Here is a 25,974-nt window from a genome sequence, read left to right as displayed (position 1 = left end):
CTCGGGCAATAACTAATATTAAAATATTAAATAATTTAATAAATGAAAAAAAAATTAAGGCTCAATTTTTCATTCAGGTGGGTTGTCCGGAACCCAGTTATTCTTGTTTAATGCCGCATAACTCTAAAACTATACAAGATATCAAATTAGTTTTTAGTTCATTATAATATCATATCAATAAAGAACCCTTTAAAATATTACTTGCTTACTAACTCTTTAATAAACCCCCTTATTATGCGTAAAGAAATTTGTCCGACAAAATAATCCTTGTAACGGCGGACAAATTTCATCGACGTTTATTGGCTAAGTTTGACTTCGTACGCCCCCCCGCCTCCTGCGCGCTTTGAGAATCAGTTGTGCCGCGACTCTCACCGCAAGAAGACGTCGACGTGATGCCGAAAAGATCCGCTACACACGCGAGTCATGTCATTTCGATGTTACGGGGACAAAAAAAAAATATCATTCCGGAGTTTGCTATATCTTTTTTGTTTCATATTTGTGATTTTTCAAATATTTACAGATCGTGTATTTTGTACTTGTGAGTTTAAATGTCGCGATAGTTAAAGAATGTGGGATTTAGTTATTTTTTTATAATTTTATTTCACCTCGGTTCATCATTCCACCAATTTCATTCCGGTGATTTCGGTGTAGTAAAATGGCTTTAATACCCACCAGAATGATATCAAAAGTAGCTTCACTTTTGTGTTTAAGTATTATTTGGGGGCACTGCCATGCCCCCGCCAAGTCCGACAAAATAAGATTCCGGCTGTAACATCTTTTTCTACAAGCAATTAAACCTCATGTCGTTTTATGATGGGTAAAGCTAGACCCCTGAATTTGTGGTTACAAAATAGGCATTAACATCAATTGGGTGTTTCTCGGTAAACTGGTAAACACCTGTCTTAGGCAATTTTTGACAAAATTACTCCAAGTAGGTAATTATTAATCAAAACTATTTTTCGAAAAACACTTCTTTCTTTCTTTTTTTTTTCAAATTTACTTCATTTATTTATTATAATTTTTTTAAGAGTCCGTAGTTAAAATTTCGCGATTTCGACCAACTTTGATGTGAGATTTATTTGCTTTTAGAATGCCACGAATGAAGAGCAAAGAACAAAAAACAATGAGTATGAAAGGAGACGTAAAGAAAAGATAAGAAATGATCCTATATTACGTGAACGATACCAGCAGAAAGAAAGGGAGAGATATGCAAGAAGAAAAAGAGAAGGGTTGCTTCCAAGAAGTAAACTGGACCCCCACAATCTTCAAATTTTACGAAACAAAAACAGAATTAGTGCTAAAGCTTATTATAGGAGAAAAAAAGCAAAGGCCGCTGCAAAATGTATTAATCCCTCAAACGTTAACGTTCTATTAGCTCCACAAAATTTAATTGAAAGGGAAAACTCTGATAATGGTGAAACGCAACAGCTAAGAGGAGAGACAAGACATTTCAACCGTGAAGTTGATCAACAAGCATTAAGCGGATCCCAGCCTGACTTGCAAATTAATACATCAATGTCAAGTGATCGGGTTCTACGATCAATGCGGTTTTTTCTGCGATCAAGTAGTCTGCAGCACTCCGCACCAAGATCACCTTGTGGCACGCCAAGTATAAGTAGTATACATTCAGTTGAAATATCATCTTGTCCAAGCAGTCCTGCCTCAACAGCGTCTTCAGAATTAAAACGAGATTTCCAGGCTAAATTAAGAAAATATCAAAGATTGAAGTCAAAGGAACTTTGCATATTCGCTAAGGTTTTCGAAAAAATTGTAACGAATGAAATGACTGCTGTGGTCTCTCGACACATTTCTGTGCATCAATATGGTTTTTTCAAAGGTAGAAGCGTCGACACTAACCTAGTCACCTATACCGACCATATTATCAATGCCGGTTATCAAGTGGACGCCGTGTATACCGATTTCTCTAAATGCTTCGATAAAATAGATCATTCAATTTTACTTCAGAAGCTTTTCAGGATCGGTATACACGGTCACCGTTCTTTAGGTGGTTAAAGTCTTACATTAGTAATAGAAGTCAGGCGGTTGCACTCAAGGGCTATAGGTCGAAGTTTCTACCCGTTCCCTCAGAGGTTCCCCAGGGCTCTCACCTGGGGCCTTTTCTATTTGTCTTATATGTAAATGATATTGATACTATCTTTCAGTCTTCATCACACATACTTTATGCAGACGACACAAAAATATATAAGACTATTAGGAATTATGATGATTGTGTTGCGTTACAATCCGATTTGTCACAATTTGAGGACTATTGTCAGCGAAATCACTTAATTCTAAACGCTGAGAAATGCTACACTACTAACATAGTAATTTAAGTATATTCGTAACTAACAAAATATGGATTGTGTCGTCCGAAATAAATGATTTTTATTTTTATTTATTTACTATCACATTTTTCCGTAAACATAATCCTGTAACTTTCAATTATAAGTTAGCTGGTAGCAGTGTCTCACGGGTGTCGTCGATCCGAGATTTAGGGATTACTCTGGATGCTAAACTCTCGTTTGTTGAACAAATAGATAATATTGTGGCGAGAGCATATAAAAAATTAGTAAGTAAGTAAGTAAATATTCTTTATTGTGCACCATACATTTAAAAATAGATAGGAAATGAAAAAACACGTAAAAGTTAGGTAACAACAGGCGGTCTTACCGCTAAGAAGCGATCTCTTCCAGACAACCTTTGGGTAGCAGGAAACAATGAACTTACAACATTGAACGGGTAGTGCCGATATACATATAATTCAACAAAATGAAGACGCAAACAATATAATACATATATACATTATATATTATACAATCATAAATAAAGGCAAGTTAAGGCAGCGAAAGGTAGTGAAAGGTAGTGAAGGAAGTGAATTAGGTATGATTTTGCGTTTAAGTAAACCATTCAAAAGTACATTCACGTTAAAATTTTTGTATTACTCTTTCGTACGTAGTATTTTGGAGTTTGGCAGTGTTGTTTGGAGCCCACATTTTGGCATTCATAAGTCACGACTTGAAAGGATTCAGATTTTTTTTTTGTAAGTCCCTTGATTACAGAACCGGCCGCTATAACTGTGATTATTTTTCGTCAGCAGCTAGACATAGTCTCCCTCCGTTGGAGAAAAGAAGAGCATATCTAGATGTTTTATTTTTATTTAAAATTATTAGAAATCACATAGATTCTAACCTTTTATTAGATAGCGTTTCCTTCAAAATCTCTCGTTTCCACTCACGTTCTAAACCCACATTTTCTATTTCCTCCTGTGGCACACAGTATGCTAAAAACTCTTTCTTTAGGCGCACTTGTTATTTGTATAATGAATCTCTTAACGATATAGATATTTTTGTTCATAGTTCGTGTTCAAGAACAAAGTTCGGCAAATTTTGTTTTCTAGAAATTGACCAATTTGGTTCCAGTCATATTTTTCATACTTTTGTATGTTTTCTTACCTTACTTGCATGTAGTACACAACTAAACCGGTAATTTATAATTGCGTAATTTACATTTCTATGTAATAGTTTTCTTAGTAATGTAGGAAACTTTAGGCCTATTTTTAGTTCATTTATTTTAAATATATTTGTAAAAGGCTGTTTGTTTTCTAAAAAAAAAAAAAAAAATATTGTACACATCGTGTTTTTACTTATGCAAAAAAAAATTTTTGGTGTGAACATTTATTATAAATATAAATAATAAATAAATAAATAAATATTATAGGATTTGTGTAATAATGTCCTATAATATTTATTTATTTACATTATTACACAAATTGACTAAGTCCCACAGTAAGCTCAATAAGGCTTGTGTTGTAGGTACCTAAACAACGATATATATAATATATAATTATAAATACTTAAATACATAGAAAACACCCATGACTCAGAAACAAATATCCGTGTTCATCACACAAATATATGCTCTTACCAGGATTTGAACCCGGGACCATCAGCTTCATAGGCAGGGTCACTACCCACTAGGCCAGACCGGTCGTCATAAAAGACTGGTATTGTAAATGGTCACTGAATAAATAGGTATTATATGTTGGCGCCTTTTCCCTTGACCATAGAGAAATAAGAAGTAATAGAGTGCTCACTCCATACATCAGTTTTGGTACCAAAATGATTATTATATTCGCAGTCGACATCTAGCATCGAGTAGCGGAACTCTCAGTACTGCTACTCGACAATAGATATCGCGGCAAACAAATCATTTTGGTACCAAAACTAATGTATAGAGTGAGCACTCTATTACTTCTTATTTCTCTATGCCTTGACCGTGTACAGTGAACTACAACGAGGTTTCCATTCTTTCACCTTCTTGCACTCTCTAGTTCACTGTACACGGTCAAGGAAAAAGACGCCAAAGTTATTATAAGTATCAATGTATGTCACGCACACATACGTAAAGGTTAGTACCAAAATTCCGCTTGGGGCGTTTGTGTCGAGGTTTTTTGACATTAATTCGCGAGTTTGCTCTTTTACTGTACATATATTATTATACTCCTTATTTATTTAATCGTATGGCATAAATACGATAATAGGCAATTATTTACATTAAAATTATTATATTCCTTGAGTAAGGGATTTCTCTAGTGTGGCTTCGTATGTGGTTTTTTAAATTGCCCAATTTCAAAAACTCCTTTTCACATATGTTGCAAGTAAAGGGCTTTTCACCAGTATGGGTGCGTTTGTGTCTTGTTAATTGTTTTGATGTCGAAAAATTATTTTTACATACCTCACAGGAATAAAGTTTTTCTCTAGTGTGGGTTTTTATGTGGCATTTTAATAAGGACAATGCCGCAAACTTCTTTTCACATACTTCGCAAGAATAAGGTTTTTCTCCAGTGTGGGTGGCTTGTATATGGGATTTTAAATAGTTCGGTCGCGTAAACTTCTTTTTACATACTTCGCAAGAATATGGTTTTTCTCCAGAATGGGCCCGTATGTGAAAGGTTAAAGTGTTTGCGAGTGCGAACTTCTTATCACATATTCTGCAAGAATAAGGCTTTTCGCCAGAGTGGATTCGTTTGTGGTATTTTATACCATTCAATAGCGCAAACCGCTTATTACATACTTCACAGGAATATGGTTTTTCACCAGTATGTATTCGCATGTGGGATTTTAAATTTCCCAATCGCGTAAACTCCTTTTCACATATATGGCACGAATGAGGCTTTAGCCCCGTGTGGATTTGTCTGTGAATTTTTAAGACATTTAATTGCTTAAATTCCTTTTTACACACTTCGCAGGAAAAAGGTTTATCTCCGGTGTGGGTTTGTCTGTGTGTTTGTAAGCTGCCCGATTGTGTAGATTTATTTTTTCTTATTTCGTTGTTAGATATTGAATCCATTGATAAAGTTTCACATTTTAGTGGCATGTGCTTCTTAATATGGTGAATTATTTTATGTTTTCGTTCAAACGTGGTCCCACAGAAGTCGCAGACGTAAATATTCGTATCGGAAGTAACTTGAAGGGTATGTGTGTTTGTTGTTCGCCGTGAGTCAGTTTGTGGTTGTTTCACGAGGTCGGTTGTGGCGCCCCCCTCCGGAACCAGGAAACCTGAAAACAATGGAAAAGTTACGGTGAACACTACAATATATTTTAAAGTACATATGGTGCTACTTTACTGCACTAGTGCAATAATTAGCACATAACGTAACTATGTCGAAAATTTAAAGGGCTATATGTACTGTAATATGTTGTACAATACATGTGCGAATAGGCAATTCCCAACTCGTGTCGATTTAAAACACTACCTTTGGTCGTGTTAATTTATCCCCATTCGTTGCGAATTTCCTACTTTTCGCACTTGTATCATAATGTATTATTACGACACCAGCTTGTAAAATGCGATTTGATAGCAATTTAACGAGTATTGGCGATCTAACGCAAATTTAAAATGTATAAACATAGACTTAGGTATAATGACATTCAAATTTCGAACATCTCTGAAAAACAAAAGAAATTGACTTCTTCTATTTTAATACAAGTCAGATGACGTGGGATTTTTGCAAAAAAATATTATGATTGTACATACAAGTGAGATACGTTGTTCATTACACACTACGTTGTGCAATAAGAAAGTCGGTGCGTGTGAAATGCTGAATGACCAGTGCACATGTGTTTTATGAGACGTTTTTAACACACTTGCGAGGAAAAACTGAAACTTATATATTTAACAAATTTCAATTGGTCAAACAGTTAGTAAAAGCACAATTATAAAAATTCCAATTAATAAAACCACAAAAGTTAGATAATTATAATTAAAAAAGGACGCAGGTTTAATATATATATATAAAGGTGTCCCAAAAAGAACGCAAAATTTGAATTTGCCGCCGTTTTACATTTTAGTGCTGGCAACCCTAAAAAAAACTATTTGACAGCTGAATGTTTAGGGTTTGTAAAATGGCGGATTGAACAACGCGTTTTCATTATTGAACACTATTCCAAAAGTAATCAAAGTATGGCGGGCACAGTTCGAAAATCTCGTGCAAGATATGGTCGGAATATTGATTTGATTTCGGCAACTGTGAGAAGAGTGATTGCAAAATTTAGAGAGAGTGGATCAATTCATGGTGGCCATTCCACTGGTCGTCCAAAAACAAGCCGTTCAAATGGCAATATCAAATGGGGTTGGCCGGTCGAAGTATTAAACAGATGGCGCCATCATAGCTTGCCCTGTCAATCCCTAGAATTGTCAAATTCTTGTTTTTTTTTTTGGATTTTTGTGACCTATTTAGATTCCAGTACTTTAAGCCAAATCTCATAGAACAAATTTACAGACAGGGGCAAGCTATGATGGCGCCATCTATGCAAACCTTTGACAGTTGCCAACCCCATTTATGCAAAATGTTCACAGAAAATGTTGACAAGAGTGCGTATATGCCAGCAAAGCCGTGGAGGCCATTTGCTCACCGTGTTATTCCACACAAAACCCATTTTAGTGTATTTTATGATTTTATAAACAAACATAATGAAAGAAAAAATGTGTTTTCCATTCGATTCAAATTTTGCGTTATTTTTCGGACGCCCTTTCAGTACGGGCGGGGACTGTATTATATTTTACGTCTTCTGATACAAGGATAAGCCCCATGGCATACGTTCATAAACTTTATGCCAAGTTGGAACAAATAGTAAAAAAAGTAGAATTGATATAAAGCACGAAAAAAATTACAACCTTATATGTAGCTTCAGAAACCACTCGTCTGCCAGCTCCCAAATGGCATCCTCAATTTAAGCAATCAGTTCCTTCCGATCCTTTGAATGCCCGGCAGACGCACTTTCGGCCATTTGGGAGCTGGCAGACGAGTATTTTCTGAACCTACATATAAATTGCTATATGTTGCCACAAGTCTCATTTTTTTTGTATCAGTAGACGTAAATTCCACTTTTTTAAGTACCTTTAAGTGCCCAGCACCGGCAGACGCATTTTCGGCCATTTGGAAGCTGGCAGACGAGTATTTTCTGAACCTACATAAAAAGCCCGACCAGAAATATATGATCATTGTCAAGAGGGCGCTGTTATTCTCATGTATAGATGTGACAGATCAGTTTAGTATGAAAAAAAATATTCCAACGAAATTCCGCAATATGGCGCATGATCATAATTATATTACTGGTCAGGCTTTAAATTCCTATCTGTTGCCATCATCTCATCTTCGTATCAGATGAAGTAAATTCCACTCTTTTTGGTACCTCTAAAGTGCCCGGCAGACGCACTTCCGGCCATATAGGAACTGGCAGACGATTGGTTTCCGAAGCTACATATTAATTCCTATAAATTTCACCTTTTTTTGTAACTGTGCTTTCGGCCAATTCTATTTTTTTTTTACTATATTTTTCCAAACTGAGCATCACTTTTATGAACGTGTGCCAAGGAGCATATCCTTGTATCAGATGAGGTAGTAGATCATACGGTCCCCAAATATCAAACATTTATTTTTACACAATAAAAATTATAAAAAACAATTACAAATATGGAATCGATGAAATAATATAGGTATACTTTATTAGAGATGTATACTGTCTCTAAATGTCAAATTACACAAAAAAAAACTATGATAAAAAAATAAAACCAACAAATACTAAAACTCCTTAGAGATGTATAATTCTTTAGAGATATATGTGCGTGCCAGCTCTAACACTATCCTGGCGAATGAAGTGTCTTACTTTAATGCCACTCAAAATTAAAGTTACATACTTATAACATAACATGTAGCCCGTGTAAGCTTAAACAGACCGGTCTCCACAAACAGCACCCGTTCACGAGTATGACGTGTATCTCAGCCATCGCCTCCCTCAACCTTCAGTCGGGAAAGTGGCGACCCGATCAACGACGCCACCGTAAGCAAAGACTTTTAAGCGAGCATGACATGTTCAAGCTGCCGGGTTGTATTAATATAAATATAATTAAAAAATTGTGAGATACAACATTTGTGCTTGTAAGTTACATTAAAGACGGCATAGCGCCACATAAACGCGACTACACATTATTCGTAAGGAGTAATGCCTACCTATAAAACTAAATTACAAATTTAAATTGACTTAGACATGTACAGGTCTCTAAGTGTCCGAATCATTAAAATAGGTATTAAAATAAAATGAAATTTAAAATATAATAAAATTTAAAATAAAATAAAATCTTAGAGGTGTATAAGGTCTCTCAGTGTCCAAAACTAAAATAATACAATCAAGCGAGAACATGATGGTCTCTTGTGGCAGTTCTACTGGACACTAGTATGGTTATTTCACAGAAAGAAAACGCAAACACTATTACTTACATTTGTATCATACTATCAAGATCAAGCCAAGAACTAATAGGATTATGAGCTTAAAAGCGGTTCAATAAGTTCCACTTTACGCATATACATACACGGTGTTTTGTTAAACTCCGTTAACTTAAGGGCATGGCTAAGTACACTTCAGGAAACTGATTAGGCAGGTCCTCACAGAGCGAGCATACGCGCGAGGCAATCTCCTCACGCACAAAACGGGCCAGTGTAAACGTGCCTCGGCCGAGGAAAGCGCACGACCCGGCTAATGACATTTCCAATATCGATCATCCGAGATAAACAGTACTTGCGCACACTAATGTATTGATATTTAAAAGAGAATTTGAAATAGAGATGTATTGTCAAAGAAAACTTTGTAGCGACGTAAATTTACTGCCATCTTTCGACATATTATATAAATGTTACTTAAATAAAATGCATGCAAAAAGAAAAGGATGCTGATTGTAAATAAAAAGGCTCTATAATAATAACTCACCACTGTCTGCAACATCGTCTGTGGCCTCCTCGGTGTGGATGTGAATAACAACATGTTTCACCAACTCCCCCTTCTGACTGAACGCTTCTCCACAAATGTCACATACATGTTTTTGGTCGCAAGTTAATGTAGTATTGTATGTTTCATTTCCTGTTTCATACTCGAGCTCTGTAGACAGGTGGACATGAGTCATGACATGTTTCATTAAATCAGACTTTAGTGAAAACTCCTTGCCACAAAAATTACAGGCTTTTTCACGATCAAGTTGTGTATCAGGTTGGGTGTCAGCACTCGTAGGTGTATTCTGGTGTGTGGTCCCTGTGTGTGCCGGCGGGGGCTCCGGGAGGCGGTGCAGCCGCACGGAGCAGTCCCGCAGCGCGAGCGGTGTGCCGCCGCGGCCGCCCGCCGCCCGTGGGCAGACATCCGCGTCACCAATCATCCATTCTAGCGAGATTTAAGCTCATGTCAAACATTAATTGAAATGATGTGTTATACTAACAACAACGCGTATACATAACGCGGTCCGGGTGTGGATGGGGCTGCCGCACTGCTGTAGCGCATCAGGGATGCTCACCGAAGCCGGGGTCGATTGCTTCTATGCCACTATCCGCAAGAGGGCCACATCCCTGGTGCGCAGGATTCGCGCCAGCCCCAACACCATCATGAACATGATAGGCGACAGGCTGGACTCCCCCCAGGGATCGGAAACCGGTATTTTTCGTTCTTTGTGAATTTTTTCATTCCTAATCGGGCAGTCTAATAATACGAAGTCGTTATCTAAAAACACAACTGAGTCCTACATTTTGAGTTAAAAAAAAACCGAAATATATAGTTATTTCGATGTTTTTGCAAAAAACCGGTTCCGATCCCTGACTCTCCCTATTTGCTAAGCTGCAGTCGGCTACATGTGCCGTACTCAGCAGAAAGAAAATAATGTATATAGACGACCGAGACCGGTTTGGCCTAGTGGGTAGTGACCCTGCCTACGAAGCTGATGGTCCCGGGTTCAAATCCTGGTAAGGGCATTTGTTCGTGTGATGAGCATGGATATTTGTTCCCGAGTCATGGGTGTTTTCTATGTATTTAAGTATTTATAAATATTTATATATTATATATATCGTTGTCTAAGTACCCTCAACACAAGCCTTATTGAGCTTACTGTGGGACTTAGTCAATTTGTGTAATAATGTCCTATAATATTTATTTATTTATTTAAGACTAATACTATGTTGTTTAATTTTATATGGAATGTGCATGACAAAATTCAAATACTAGAAATATCTATTAAGCAAAGAGAAATAAGCATTATCTTTTCAAAATTCTTTTGGGAAGGAATAAACTCGTATGTAGAAAGGGCTATTAATTCTTAGCAGAAACAAGTTAAGACAATGTTGTTTATATTTAATTAGGAACATAACAAGTTATGTACCAACACTAGTTCTACTATTCAAAAACTGCCAAGGAGTGGAATGCCTTGCCCGAGTCTGTGTTTCCGTATGAGTACAATCTGAATCTCTTCAAGGCTAGAGTAAATAGGTATCTCATAGGTAAGCGTGCTCCACCGTAGACCGCATCATCACTTACCATCAGGTGTGATCGTGGTCAAACGCCTGCCTATCCTCCATAAATAAAAAAAAAAGTGTAAGATTTATTTGGAATGCCATAACAGGGTGCCATGTGGGTGTGGGTTATTATGCACCATGGTTTCGCAATACAGATTCCTAGTTCTATTACAAGTGAAAGCAACACGGCTCTGTCATTGTACTGATAGTGATAATTTCGCTTTATGCAGAAGTGCTGTATGAATATGATTTCAACACCTTTTTTTAGGGTTCCGTAGTCAACTAGGAACCCTTATAGTTTCGCCATGTCGGTCTGTCTGTCTGTCTGTCCGAGGCTTTGCTCCGTGGTCGTTAGTGTTAGAAAGCTGAAATTTGGCATGGATATATAAATCAATAAAGCCGACAAAGTCGTACAATAAAATCTAAAACTTTAATTTTTTTTAGGGTACCTCCCCTACTAGTAAATTGGGTGTGATTTTTTTTTGCTTCAACCCTACAGTGTCGGGTATCGTTGGAAAGGTCTTTCAAAACTAAGGGGTCTTCAACAAACATTTTTTGATAAAGTGAATATATTCGGAGATAATCGCTCTGAAAGAAAAAAAAAAGTGTCCCCCCCCCTCTAACTTTTGAACCATAGGTACAAAAAATATGAAAAAAATCGTGGAAGTAGAGCTTAAGAAACACATTAAATAAAAACTATAGCGGACATGATCAGTTTAGCTGTTTTTGCGTTATCGCAAAAAGTTTCCCCTTCATAGTAAAAAGACTTTAATTGGGTACTGATTATGCAAATTTGCCTATTTGTGTAACTCGGGTGAAAGGTACCGTTTCATCCCTTGGTTAACAATTTACTATACTTTAAGCTCCAGTTTAGCTTATTGTGACGGAAGAGTAACTACGGAACCCTACACTGAGCGTGGCCCGACATGCTCTTGGCCGGTTTTTTAAGTAATTTTCTTCTGTAGTAAAAGTCTCATACTGATTTCTTCTAACAATCATCAAAATAAACTAGATTTAACATTACATTTGTGGGTTCCATTTTTCATTTAACATTATTTTTGTGGGTTCCATCTTTCACTTCCCATAGGTCCCATCAGTTGTTTTATCTATTTGTGATTTTTTTTTAATACTAAATAACATATTGCCTGATTACTAGACAAACTTCGCAGCATCAGGGCCATTCAGGGCTAATATGTTTGAGACACATCTTGTAGTAAAATATATTTTTGGTATAAAATAAGAGCTACCAACCGCGCACCACGAGGCCGACGTCGGGGCGTTGCGGGTGCTCCGGCCCCAGCACTAGCTCTTCCTTGACAATGTGGTCTGCATACAGCTCGCTTGAGGGCTCCACCTTCTCACAAAACACCTCAACCGTGAAATCTAGCTCCTTTTTCACACGCACTGCAAAATGAATGAACATAAGTGTTATGGACAATTAGTGGTTCCATTTGGCATTTAGTGTGTGTAAAAAATAAACACTAACCCCCTTATTCATAAACGTGTACTAAAGTTACAATGCCGTTAATCATCGTTTGTCCCTTTCCATCATACCCATACGTCGGAAAGGGACAAACGAATCTGACAAAGACCAACCTAACCACAAACTAAGCAAAGCTAGTAGTAGTATGACTACTTCTTCCTCGTTTTCCTCATGACTGCAGGTTGCAACCTCAAGAGATCATTATTCTGCATGATATCCCACCTTCCTAATATTAATACTTTGGGTGACAATATAAAAATGTATATAGATAACAGATAAATACACAGTATGATTAACAACATTAACAGTTAGAAATTACCCGTCTTTCGTAAACCACCAACACAAAAATGCTAGGGAAATCTTAATTCATAGGCAAGACCACTACTGAGTAGGCTTGGACAGTGAGGCGACACTCTTCCTTTCGGCATTCTCGGTTCAGCATTGCTCCGAGCAATTATTAGGGTTGGCACAACTTGTCGTGCCTTTGCTTCACAACCATAGATAAGATAATGTCTTGAATTTTGACAATCCTAAATACCCGAAAGGAATAGTGTCATACATTAGAAAGGGACAGCATGATTCGTCCCTGAATCGCTGTAAAACTTCGGTTTTGTAGGAAGTGTCGTTTCTGTAGGTTAGTACTATTATTAATTCTGTGGCTAGGAGATTGTTGAATCCGGTATCTTACTAATTTTCGGGCTCACCTCGGTCCACGAGTTGCGCTGTCAGCTCCTCGCGTTCGTACTCGGGCTCCTGTTTCACGCGCGGCTCCACGGACATTATGGGGCCAAACCAACAAATAACTTGTGTACTTTTAATATAGAAAACGAGAAGCAAGCAGTCAGTTCTTTATGTAATGATTTGCTTGTTTCTGATTAACATAAACGCAAAAAAAAACAGATGTCAGTCGGTATCGATGATGCAATAACTAATGAATGGTAATAATACAACTAAGATTTAATTTGTAGATAAATGGAGAAAAAAAGTGTACAATAATACTAGCCCTAGGTTAACCTATAGAATTTGACAATGACTGAATTGACTGATGACAATGATGACATTTCATAGCTTACGAAAAAAGGGCAAGTAAATTTCCGTTCACAATATTTGAAATGTAAAAAAATGGTTCATAACCAAAAATATCAAATATTGAACTTTTTTTTTTTGACAATTAGAGACAACGTATTTTTTACCTTTCAAATACTGTTAAGAATGTGCTGATATTCCGTGAAACGGAAAACGATTATCAGGCCCGACATCGGGACTGACTTTGGGACCGATATCGGAAAGTGTGGATGTAATTGGCCCGTAATGGTCCAATTACATCCACACTCGCTATCGCCCGATGTCAGGTCTGAGCAAGAGTATTTTTCCGTTTCACCAAATATTTGACAATATTTGACATACAAAATACTTTGTCTCTAATTGCCATAATTTGATTGTAAATGTTTAATATTTTTTTACATTTCAAATATTGTTAACGATGTGCTGACATTGTGCCTGATATGCCGTGAAACAGACAACGATAATCAGGCCCGATATCGGGAAGTGTGATGGTAAATGGCCCTTAAATAGGGCCCTCTAAAATTATACGATTTTTCGTCGCCCGGTCGCTATCCGATATGCCCATCTGCTAGCACTATTAGGACTAAAATTAATGATTCACACATAATTCAAGCGTAATTCAGTCGTCGTACTCGTCGTAAGTAAATTTAGTTAGTCCAGTCAAACTTAGAAAAAAGTTTTTTTGTTTTATTGCACGCATTGAGTATGATGTTCTATCTCTCACAGTCGCACGCGTATAGCACAATCTCATCCTAAAAACGTAGTGATTATATGCTCTTTGATTATATGTTCTTTGATCCCATCTGATCCCATCTACGCAAATGTCAAAGTAAAATGTTATCAACATAGGTTATAATTTTATAAATAAGTTTTATTTGCATGGTATTACAATTATATACGTAAGAGAATAGAATGCAAAACTACAGTGATACGCCAGTGTTCAAAAATGTTGGTAAAAGATGTTAAAACATTTATTTATCCGCATACGGGGTAAACGCCACTCGTGCAATGGAAGACGTTTTACCAGTTATGTGGTAAGCTTTCTCAATATTTGTATTGAAGATGTGCACGTATCATTATTTTCTTTACCGTAATCGCGTATATTAAAGCTTTAAAGTCTTTCTCGGAAACAATGAGGGCAATGCCGTCCTCGCAACGTCGGAGGTGATTTTATAGTTTATGTACGCGATGACGTTCCGATAAAGTAAATAAATTGTGAAAATGTTGTACACGTTTCATCACTTACCATCAGGCGTGCAGTATGCTTGTTTGCTACCAATGTGGTTTAAAAATAAAACAAATTAACGGCGGCAACAACGAAAGTAACATTAACAACAATTTTTGTGTAAATTTTGCTAATAACCTATTTTTTGCGGTATCACTCATGACATGAAAGCAAATAAATAAATATTATAGTCCCACAGTAACCTCAATAAGGCTTGTGTTGTGGATACATTACCAGTGTTTGTGCTTGCTCGAAATTTGGAGAAATTGCCCCCTCTTTCTTTTGGCCACCTTGACTGCACAAAGCTTTTAAAAGATATAGTAAAGCTTCAGAATGACCTAGAGAAAATTAAATCTTCATATGTGACAAAAAGCGAACTAGAAAATGTATGAGTCGATGTGTAAATTTTAAAATATGTTCCGCTGCCTGAAACCCCTTTTAACACTGTAAACAAAAGGAGGGGAGCCTGGCTACATGATAGCGGCCCCATAGGCCTAGTATCGCGAAAATTCGCATTACAATAGGGAGTCTTTGGATAGTGAAATTGTGCCATCCGAAATTAATTCATTCATCAACTTAGGCAACAATATGTATAATATATAAATACTTAAATACATAGAAAATACCCATGACTCAGGAACAAATGTCCGTGCTCATCACACAAAAAAATGCCCTTACCAGAATCTTAAACCGGGACCATCGGCTTCATAGGCAGAGTCACTACCCACTAGGCCAGACCGGTCATAGAGGTGTAGCGGCAAGGCGTCGACGCACATTAGAGTCAGCAGTTTTGGTAAACAGTTTAAATGAACATTTAGTACGAGCAGTCGCTTAGCGCAGCTCGACAAGTGCGCACATTCTTAATACATACGCGATACCGCGACGCCGCCTGGTCTTGCGCCTTTTCTCTAAACGTTCGTGTTTTCTATTAATGTAACTTTCTGATACTAATTTGGAGTCTGAATAAATAGATGTAATTAAGTGAATCTTTGTTTACCTCCTCACCATAATAGGGTACCCACAACAGTACTCTAAAGAGGCAAATGTCTTTGAATATATTTTAAGCTTATTCTGTTGTGTACAATGATACTATTATTATTATTCTCTTTATTCATTTAATATCTTAGATTACGATTTTTTATAATATGGATATAAAAGTAAAATATAAAAACACTTACAAAACAATACAAAAGATATAAACACATTATAAAAAAACCTAACCTAGGGTGCCGCCAGCAGCGGGGCAAGGCCCAAGCTGCCGGTGGTCAGGGCCGCAGAGAGAGGAACCGCCGGACTATCCGCGCCGTGCTCAAGATCACCGCCTTCTGTATCTGACCCTTGATCCAACCACCTAGCGAGAGTCTCTCAAGGTGTTGTTCGAGACTCTTCGCTATGATGATGGTAGGTTCAAGAGCCTGAAACAGAGGAAGTATTCTTGAGCGATCCGCGGATAGCTGTGTTCCCCCCTCTGTAGCCCCATAGTAGGCGCGCATGACGTTCTCATTCATGGATTGAGACCATCGCATGCGACGCACTACACCACCGGCAGCGGGAGCCGTGGGCGGGGCAGGATGTCCCGCAGGCCCCAAGCGTGCCGGCAGCGGTGGCCGCCCTCGTCGCGCAGGTGGTCGTGGCGGCGGCGGCGGCGGCCCGCACTCGTCGCTCGACTCGCTGGTGTCGGGCGCGGTGGCGAATTCATCGCCCGACGACGGTTGCGAGGAGACGGACGAGGCGGGCGAGGGTGGTGGAACGTGCGTTTTGTAGAGACGCTAATTGGCCGCGTGTTTTACTTCTCGTAATCATTTCCGTTAGGTATGCATCTTGTAATACATGTCGAACATTTATGGTATCTTATTATACCCGATATATGATTCTTGATTGTATGTAGACATGTCAAGGGTACTTTTTTCCATAAAATAAAGTTAAAAATCAACATGTAAATACAAAATATAGAAAATAATTTAAGAGAAAATAGATTATTATTATTATTAAAGGCTTTATTATACGAACTGTTGGCAGTCTATTTAACAATTCCTTATTATATTAACAATTCCTATGAACATGTTCGTAAGGTCTTTTGACCTAGGCCTCTTCCGAATCACCTTTTTCTATTATATCTAGGTATTTGTCCAGCATTTTCTTCCATTTTTGTCTATCTATTGCCATTTCTTTCCAGTTTTTTCCTAATGATATTATATAGATAGGTTGTACTCATACATAAGGAGCACAATAAATAATTCCATTATTTCCGGATACATTTTCTTATACCGTTCATCTTTGTATGCATTCAAACTTTAATTTCTATCAATATAGTTCAGTTTTATTAATTACTCTTGATGAACTTATTAATTATTAATGTATCTCCTTAAGTCACACAATCCTATTCCTACTAAAAAATATCTGACAGTTCTCCATAAAAATAAATATGTGGTCATGAACACAACAACCAGAGATTTAAAGCCGGGTGCAAACTACATGGTTTGACGACTAGTCTGGTCTAGTGGGTAGTGACCCTGCCTATGAATCCGATAGTCCTGGATTCGAATAATTTATTTGTGTGATGAGCACAGATATTTTTTCCTGAGTAGACGGGTCCACACAGAGCGAGCATATGTGTGAGGCAATTTCCTCGCACATGTGCTATCCATGACTATGTTCCTCGCCTGAGCGCATGTTATAGTCATGGATGTTATCTTCCTATTTAAGTATCTGTATATTATATATATCGTTGTCTGAGTATCCACAACACAAGCCTACTTGGTCAATTTGTATAACAATGTCCCTATAATATTTGTTTATTTATTATTTATGGTATTATCAGTATAAGGTCACATACATGATAATTACGACTGTGATGCTTGCATTTGTTACACTGGTTTTTGAACATAGGTTTAAGTCAGTAGCATGTATGCAGTTAGAGGTTTATTTATTTGTATGACATTATGATTATGAGTCGTTCTACGGTTTCATTTTTACAGATTTATATCTAGGTTCTTCACCCATTGGGCTGCGTTCTCACTAAACGCTATTAAGTCCAGAGGGTCACCAGAGTACATTTTTTTATTAAATTGTTTGTAATTTTTTTGAGCATTGATATCATTTTTAAGGTGGTGGTGGAATACGCTAATATGCATCTCATTTATGGAGAATGCCGATGCAATGCTAACGCTGCTAGCAGATTGTATCGAGAAAGGTACCCAAATGTTCAAAGACATCCGGATTATCGAGTGTTTATTAATGTACATCAAGCCTTTGCGGAAGGTCGTTTACCATTTGACAGGAGACACACTGGAAGACCTAGATTGGAACGCGATGAAGAAGTTCTCAATGAAATAGAAAACGATTCAACTACCTCGGTACGTGCCATAGAACTAGCTACGGGAATACCAAAAAGTTCTGCACATCGAATTCTAAAACGTCACAGACTTCACCCATATCACTACAGGCGTGTGCAGACGTTACTACCGCGGGACTATCCACATCGGGTCGCATTTTGCCGTGCGATGCTGCAAAAGCACAGGGAAGATCCCCAATTCTTAGACAAAGTTCTATGGTCGGATGAATCAACCTGCAAGAAAGATGGCTATTCAAATCTACACAACTTACATGTTGGAGCAATGAAAATCCGCACTTGATGAGAGAAGACAAATCTCAGTATCAATTCAAGGTTAACTTATGGACGGGCATCTTAAATGGAAATGTAATTGGACCCTTTGAGTTACAAGGAAACCTTAATGGTGATGGCTATTTGACCTTTTTACAAAACGACTTGCCTGAATTATTAGAAGACGTGCCTTTACGTGATTTACAAAACATGTGGTTTCAAAATGATGGTTGCCCAGCTCACTATGCCCGTGCAGTGCGAGAATACTTAAACCAAGAGTATCCAGGGCGTTGGATCGGGCGACTTGGTCCTATCTTGTGGCCACCCCGTTCGCCCGACCTGAACCCCCTGGACTTCTTCTACTGGGGCTGTCTTAAAGACAAAATCTACTCAAAACCCATAGCAACATTGGACGAGCTTCGCCAAAAAATCACACAAGCTGCGGATCATATCAATGGTAGAAGATATGCACGACGGATAAAACGATCATTTCTAAGGCGATGTCATGTCTGTATTAATGCCGGTGGCAGGCAATTTGAACATTTACTGTAGTATTAATAATGTAGTAAATGAATTTAAAAAAAAGGAAAAAAAATTGTACCATTTCTTTGCATTTATTCAACATTTTTCAACAACAAAAATCCTTTTTTGGGTACAGTAAAAGTGATTACCGCCAACATTAAATAATGTCGATTCTTGTTTAAAAATTCGTTGTTTTTTTTTGTGACTAGGTTTCCTAAAGTATTATACCATTTTGGAATCTTGGATAGTTGCGTCAACTTTTGAAAAAAATTGCCATAGTGGTGTCGATACTATTTTTTTACACCATGATGATTGAAAGTGGACTGTAAGAAAAAATCTTTCAAAATTGTAGGGACAAAATGAATTTTGATTATTTTTTGTGTAAAAACTACATGTATTATGGTATTTTTAAGAACTGTGTTAGATAGCAGGGCTACTTAAGTTTCCAAAAACAAAAAAAAAACAGTAATATTTGAATATTTGTGACATGGTCGTTAAAAATACCATTAGGGATGTCGATTTTCGATGAATTTCATTTTTTTTCTGTAATTTCTAAAATAATTGAGATATATTTTTTTCCTTATTTTTTCTCGACTAATCATAAGCAGCTCCATCCTCTGGTGCCGGCTTATCGTTGAGTTTTGGGACACGTTGTATATTTTAACTGCCATGACGTTTGGACTTGTACTATGGAGTTTGAGTTTAGAGGTTGAAGGCAGAGCTAAATTATGTTTAAACCTTGTTTCGAAGCGTCGGGGCTGGTCTACGAATTTTGTAAATAGGTCCGAATGTTTTCTTACGAACTTACAAATTTCGAAAATATACATAGAGGTTAGGGTTAGAATTTCATACTTAATGACCTGTAGACCACTACAGCTTTCTGGATATTCGGCTCGGGCACTCGTTAATAATATGGTGGATCGATTGTATAGGCGCTCCGCAATCGCATTCCGGAGTGTTTTTCCATCCACACCTAAACATGAAATCGCCAGATCGGCCGTGCCCTGTGCGAAGCCTATTAAGCTGGCACCATTCGCGTCTTGGGGCCGAGAAGCCTTTAGGCCTTTCAGTGGGATTGTAGTCGCTGCAGGTTGTAGGCAGGTTGGAATTCAATTCCTCCATCCATTTATCTCCGATGTTAAATTTGTCCTTCATTAACTCCTGTGCCATTCTGTAGGGCGGGTAGCGCAGGCTGCTGCCTTCTGAGGTGTGGTGGAGGTAAGTGGCTCAGAGTTGGCAGCCACTGAATTGGGGTCGACTGTACGGAGCAAGTCAGAGGTTGCCTAGGTGCAACTAGCACAACTGTTTAATTCAAACGTTCAATTTTGGAACACCCTTCGAGCAACACCGGCTTCGGACACGTTGGAAGGGAGGCCGAGCGATATCTCACTGTAAAAATCGTTCTGGCATTTTTTGCGGGGGAAACGTGCACACAGTCGCACTTCTCACTCACTACATACAAAATTCAATCTGTAATGACGACACAAATACATAGAAAATGACACAGGTCAAAGACAAATCTTGCACACCTCGATCTCTTTTTGTGTATGGACAAGTCACAACATGCACCACCATAGGTGTACCTATGCTTCGGCAGAGGGGAAATAGTACGAATGCCGTCTCCCTTCCCGGCGTTGCTCGAAGGGAACACCTATCAGGAGTTATAATATCATTGGTTGTGTAAGTATATTCATATAAATTTTTCCAATATATATTTTCATTATTTCATTACTTACACTATAGTGAGACTTTACTAATCCAGATGGACAAAAAGCCTTTGATAGGTTCCAGAGGTTTCCAGTAAATTTTATTGTTATAAAAATCATTTAGCAAAGAAATTAATAGAATAGAATAAATAATTTATTGAGAAAACCTTATTGCTAATATTACATTATTCATGCACTTTTACATATTACATACATTGTTACGTGCGTACGCAAGCCTGAAGAGGCGGGTCCACACAGAGCGAACATACGCGCGAGGTAATTTTCTCGCGCACAAAACGGCCAGTGTAGACGTGCCGCGGCCGAGGCGGCGCGCTCGGGCGAGGAAAACGCGCGCGCCGCCTCGGTCGAGGCACGTCTAACTTGACTCAAAAATGCGCGTTTTCCCAGTTATAAGACCTAACTAGATCGATTTTTCGCCCCCGAAGAGTCCATATAGCAAATTTAATCGAAATCGTCAGAGCCGTTTCCGAGACCTTCGAAATATATATATAAGAATTGGTCGTTTAAGTCAAGATCAACCTAGTCCCACAGTAAGCTCAATAAGGATTGTGTAGTGGGTACGACAATATACCTAGATAATACGAGTACATATATGTTAAATATCGGTATAGAAAACATCCTTAACTCAGATACAAATATATACGATGAACTCACAAATAAATGCCCTGACCAGGATTTGAACCTGGGACTTCCTGCTCTATATTAATTAAATTTCGTCAAATGCAGTGAACCCATCAAGCTGAAGGACTGCTGTGTGCGGCTCAAGCGGATTGTTGTGAGCGCATTCACCGACAACATGGGAGTTGATGATGATGATATCACAAGTGAGTCATGTTTGTAAAGTAAGGTCAAGAAAACGAAATAAAGAATGTAAACAATTTGACCGCTGCTGCCAAAGAACGGTATCTAAAGAAAAGCGTCCGCTATCTAGTGCTCGGAGCAGGCGTATGCACGCGGGTATCATTGCAGGTAGAATCCATCGCACGCGTGCCAGTTAGCATGGCTCATACTATTTTTCGTTAATCCGCGCTCATCCGCTCCTTGCAACCACGCATTTTAATATGATATAATACGTATTTTTTTAGCCGCCCAATCTCAACCTATTGCGAACAATCTTTCTCAAAGTACAAAAGCACTGAAAAGTTGTTTTTTTTTTAGGAAAATATGAGTTGATATAACAAAACACATGCTCATAACTTTTTCACAGGGACCGGTCCGGTATCCCCTCCGAGTCTTTGCTTACAAAAGCCGTTGCTAACTAAACCCTTTCATTTGGCTTCATAATACTGGTAAGCTGATACCCGTGCCTAAGCACTAACCTCTTGAAGAGGTATCGTTTATAAATTACAACAATTATGCCATTTTCAACTTTCTATTCATAAAAATAGAATCAAATATTGCTTATTTATGTTTAAAGTGAAGGACTGGGTTTCCAGCGCGTTGACAGCACAGGTGTCATATTTTTTTTAATTAGGGAGGGGATACCATTTCGTTCTAGCGGTATCTTTGAAAGGGAAACCCCTTCCTAGAGCTATGTCAAATGAACGGGTAAGCAAATCAAAGGGAAAGCTAATCGTTGGGGCTATTCAATAAACGACTAAGCCATTTAAAGGCTTTTTTCTGGGAAGGCGTGGACGGGTCAATGTCTTTTCATGTTCTCTAACATATAATCAAACTAGCCATTTTTACCGAATCTCTCTACAGAAAGTTAAAGGGCTTAGTCAATTTTCAGTACTTTGGAGGACAATTCTCCCAATAGGTAGAGATGGAGCAGCTTTAATCGTCTCGAAGGGGGCGAATGGAACAAAGGAAATCACACTAGTTCAATAGTACATTGAATATCAAGGTACAAACATTTGGCTTTTATAGAATTTATCAATAACCACGGGAATATAGCGTAATAAAGTACACCCGCCATTCTGACTGTCAGGATGGCGGGTGTACTGTTTTTTGGTGATAACTTTAAGTACCGTGAGGTAAAAATTTTTTTAAAGGAGGTACCAATAGTATAAATTAGGTACAAAAATATGGTATGGTTTTCATTTAATTTTATTTAGGTACACCCGCTATTCTGCTACCTTTTTTATTTATTATGTCACTTATTCATACAAACCAAGTAGCATAAATTAGTTTTACTTTTAAAATACTGACGTTTATAAACTAATATTTTGTTTATGTAATTAATTAATCTAATTATTTAATTTTATAATTTGATTAATTTAACAGCCGTTTAAAATATTTTTACATAATTTTCAATCGTGGCTGAATGCCGAATAGGTCTGTGCCCTCGATGCTAACCTGTCAAGAAATTACAAAATGGCGGACGAATGTTTGATATGTCACCGTATTTAAGAATGATTTCGTTTAAAATTTAGTTTTATCTTCGCAAGTGTGATGAAAAACATTGTGTGTAACTCTGGGGGTAAGGATATTGCAAAGTCGGGTCTTTACCACCACCACCCTCGTATCCAAAATTTCACTTACCCCCCTCGTTGCACAATGTACTATTATTTTGCTCGGGGTAACGGAAACCGTATGAGGAAAGTCCTACGTAGGTATTTTTCACTCAGTGTGATTTATGCATTAGGTTTATTTTTGGTATTATCATTTTATTTATTTCTTAATATTTATAGTATCTCTAACTGTTTATTTTCCCTGCAAGTGTCCCCGTAGTCCAATAGTTCCTCTAACCACACCTTACCTTATATCAATGCGCGGTTATGCGGACGTTAAAGCTGCGGTGGCAGCATGGTTGCATTTTAATCGCCTGTCACTTTCGCACTTAAATACTTGTTAGAATGTGATAGGCATGGTGACGGGCGACAAGAATGCCGTTATGTCATTGCGTTTAACTATATCTCTCCTTTACGTTTAAAATTACCTTCTGTCGCCAGATATCATAGGATTAAAATCGAGTTAAAACATAACTTTAACTCTAATAATATTTTACTTTTGTTTGAAGCATTATTTTTCTATATAGATATACTAAAATATATTACAGTCCAAATCGAAAGGGACCTTCTGGCGGTCTTATTAACGGCGCGCCAATACTAATACTACGCGACGTAAGCGCCAACTGCTATAAGGTCCCTTTTAATTTGGACTGTCACATATTTAAACAAACATTTAACTTGTTTCATGAATACCTAAAACTTTGTATGCTTCTTTTCAGTTTCATTGAGTGGTGGGAGTCAGTTCGGACTGTCCGTCGCAAACACCGCAAGAGAGCGTCATGCACATACTTTTATCACACGTAAAAAGAAGGACTACCCATGCGTAATATGCAAAAAAGTGTTTACTACACAATATAATTTAAAAACTCATGAATTCGTACACACAGGGGAAAAACCTTTCTCGTGTGTCATTTGTAAGAAAGGATTTACACATATAAGAAAAAATCTTTCAAAATTGTAGGGACAAAATGAATTTTGATTATTTTTTGTGTAAAAACTACATGTATTATGGTATTTTTAAGAACTGTGTTAGATAGCAGGGCTACTTAAGTTTCCAAAAACAAAAAAAAAAAAACAGTAATATTTGAATATTTGTGACATGGTCGTTAAAAATACCATTAGGGATGTCGATTTTCGATGAATTTCATTTTTTTTCTGTAATTTCTAAAATAATCGAGATATATTTTTTTCCTTATTTTTTCTCGACTAATCATAAGCAGCTCCATCCTCTGGTGCCGGCTTATCGTTGAGTTTTGGGACACGTTGTATATTTTAACTGCCATGACGTTTGGACTTGTACTATGGAGTTTGAGTTTAGAGGTTGAAGGCAAAGCTAAATTATGTTTAAACCTTGTTTCGAAGCGTCGTGGCTGGTCTACGAATTTTGTAAATAGGTCCAAATGTTTTCTTACGAACTTACAAATTTCGAAAATATACATAGAGGTTAGGGTTAGAATTTCATACTTAATGACCTGTAGACCACTACAGCTTTCTGGATATTCGGCTCGGGCACTCGTTAATAATATGGTGGATCGATTGTATAGGCGCTCCGCAATCGCATTCCGGAGTGTTTTTCCATCCACACCTAAACATGAAATCGCCAGATCGGCCGTGCCCTGTGCGAAGCCTATTAAGCTGGCACCATTCGCGTCTTGGGGCCGAGAAGCCTTTAGGCCTTTCAGTGGGATTGTAGTCGCTGCAGGTTGTAGGCAGGTTGGAATTCAATTCCTCCATCCATTTATCTCCGATGTTAAATTTGTCCTTCATTAACTCCTGTGCCATTCTGTAGGGCGGGTAGCGCAGGCTGCTGCCTTCTGAGGTGTGGTGGAGGTAAGTGGCTCAGAGTTGGCAGCCACTGAATTGGGGTCGACTGTACGGAGCAAGTCAGAGGTTGCCTAGGTGCAACTAGCACAACTGTTTAATTCAAACGTTCAATTTTGGAACACCCTTCGAGCAACACCGGCTTCGGACACGTTGGAAGGGAGGCCGAGCGATATCTCACTGTAAAAATCGTTCTGGCATTTTTTGCGGGGGAAACGTGCACACAGTCGCACTTCTCACTCACTACATACAAAATTCAATCTGTAATGACGACACAAATACATAGAAAATGACACACGTCAAAGACAAATCTTGCACACCTCGATCTCTTTTTGTGTATGGACAAGTCACAACATGCACCACCATAGGTGTACCTATGCTTCGGCAGAGGGGAAATAGTACGAATGCCGTCTCCCTTCCCGGCGTTGCTCGAAGGGAACACCTATCAGGAGTTATAATATCATTGGTTGTGTAAGTATATTCATATAAATTTTTCCAATATATATTTTCATTATTTCATTACTTACACTATAGTGAGACTTTACTAATCCAGATGGACAAAAAGCCTTTGATAGGTTCCAGAGGTTTCCAGTAAATTTTATTGTTATAAAAATCATTTAGCAAAGAAATTAATAGAATAGAATAAATAATTTATTGAGAAAACCTTATTGCTAATATTACATTATTCATGCACTTTTACATATTACATACATTGTTACGTGCGTACGCAAGCCTGAAGAGGCGGGTCCACACAGAGCGAACATACGCGCGAGGTAATTTTCTCGCGCACAAAACGGCCAGTGTAGACGTGCCGCGGCCGAGGCGGCGCGCTCGGGCGAGGAAAACGCGCGCGCCGCCTCGGTCGAGGCACGTCTAACTTGACTCAAAAATGCGCGTTTTCCCAGTTATAAGACCTAACTAGATCGATTTTTCGCCCCCGAAGAGTCCATATAGCAAATTTAATCGAAATCGTCAGAGCCGTTTCCGAGACCTTCGAAATATATATATAAGAATTGGTCGTTTAAGTCAAGATCAACCTAGTCCCACAGTAAGCTCAATAAGGATTGTGTAGTGGGTACGACAATATACCTAGATAATACGAGTACATATATGTTAAATATCGGTATAGAAAACATCCTTAACTCAGATACAAATATATACGATGAACTCACAAATAAATGCCCTGACCAGGATTTGAACCTGGGACTTCCTGCTCTATATTAATTAAATTTCGTCAAATGCAGTG

General features: G+C 38.0%; 2 protein-coding genes across 3 annotated transcripts; one reads left to right on the top strand and one right to left on the bottom strand.

The window, feature by feature from the left end:
* Positions 1–2,914: 2,914 nt before the first annotated feature.
* LOC133531701 (gastrula zinc finger protein XlCGF57.1-like) lies at positions 2,915–13,345 on the bottom strand. Its single transcript, XM_061870069.1, has 4 exons — positions 13,016–13,345; positions 12,080–12,232; positions 9,267–9,710; positions 2,915–5,558 (listed from the first exon to the last, which is right to left on the bottom strand). The coding sequence occupies exons 1-4, from the start codon at positions 13,089–13,091 to the stop codon at positions 4,549–4,551; spliced, it is 1,683 nt and encodes a 560-aa protein (XP_061726053.1). The 5' UTR covers positions 13,092–13,345; the 3' UTR covers positions 2,915–4,548.
* A 511-nt stretch (positions 13,346–13,856) lies between these two features.
* On the top strand, positions 13,857–23,965 carry LOC133531729 (putative zinc finger protein 705G). 2 transcript variants are annotated; one of them, XM_061870111.1, is made up of 3 exons: positions 13,913–14,410; positions 21,181–21,278; positions 23,627–23,965. In XM_061870111.1, exons 1-3 carry the CDS (start codon positions 14,385–14,387, stop codon positions 23,866–23,868), a joined length of 366 nt encoding a protein of 121 aa, XP_061726095.1. In that variant the 5' UTR covers positions 13,913–14,384; the 3' UTR covers positions 23,869–23,965. The 2 variants fall into 2 exon arrangements, 1 of the variants encoding a protein (XP_061726095.1); XR_009801582.1 differs by lacking the exon at positions 21,181–21,278 and having other exon boundaries at positions 13,857–14,410; positions 23,627–23,766.
* Positions 23,966–25,974: the final 2,009 nt, after the last annotated feature.

Source organism: Cydia pomonella, chromosome 25, assembly GCF_033807575.1.
Source record: "Cydia pomonella isolate Wapato2018A chromosome 25, ilCydPomo1, whole genome shotgun sequence".
NCBI lineage: Eukaryota > Metazoa > Arthropoda > Insecta > Lepidoptera > Tortricidae > Cydia > Cydia pomonella.
This window is presented reverse-complemented; position numbering and strand designations above follow the sequence as displayed.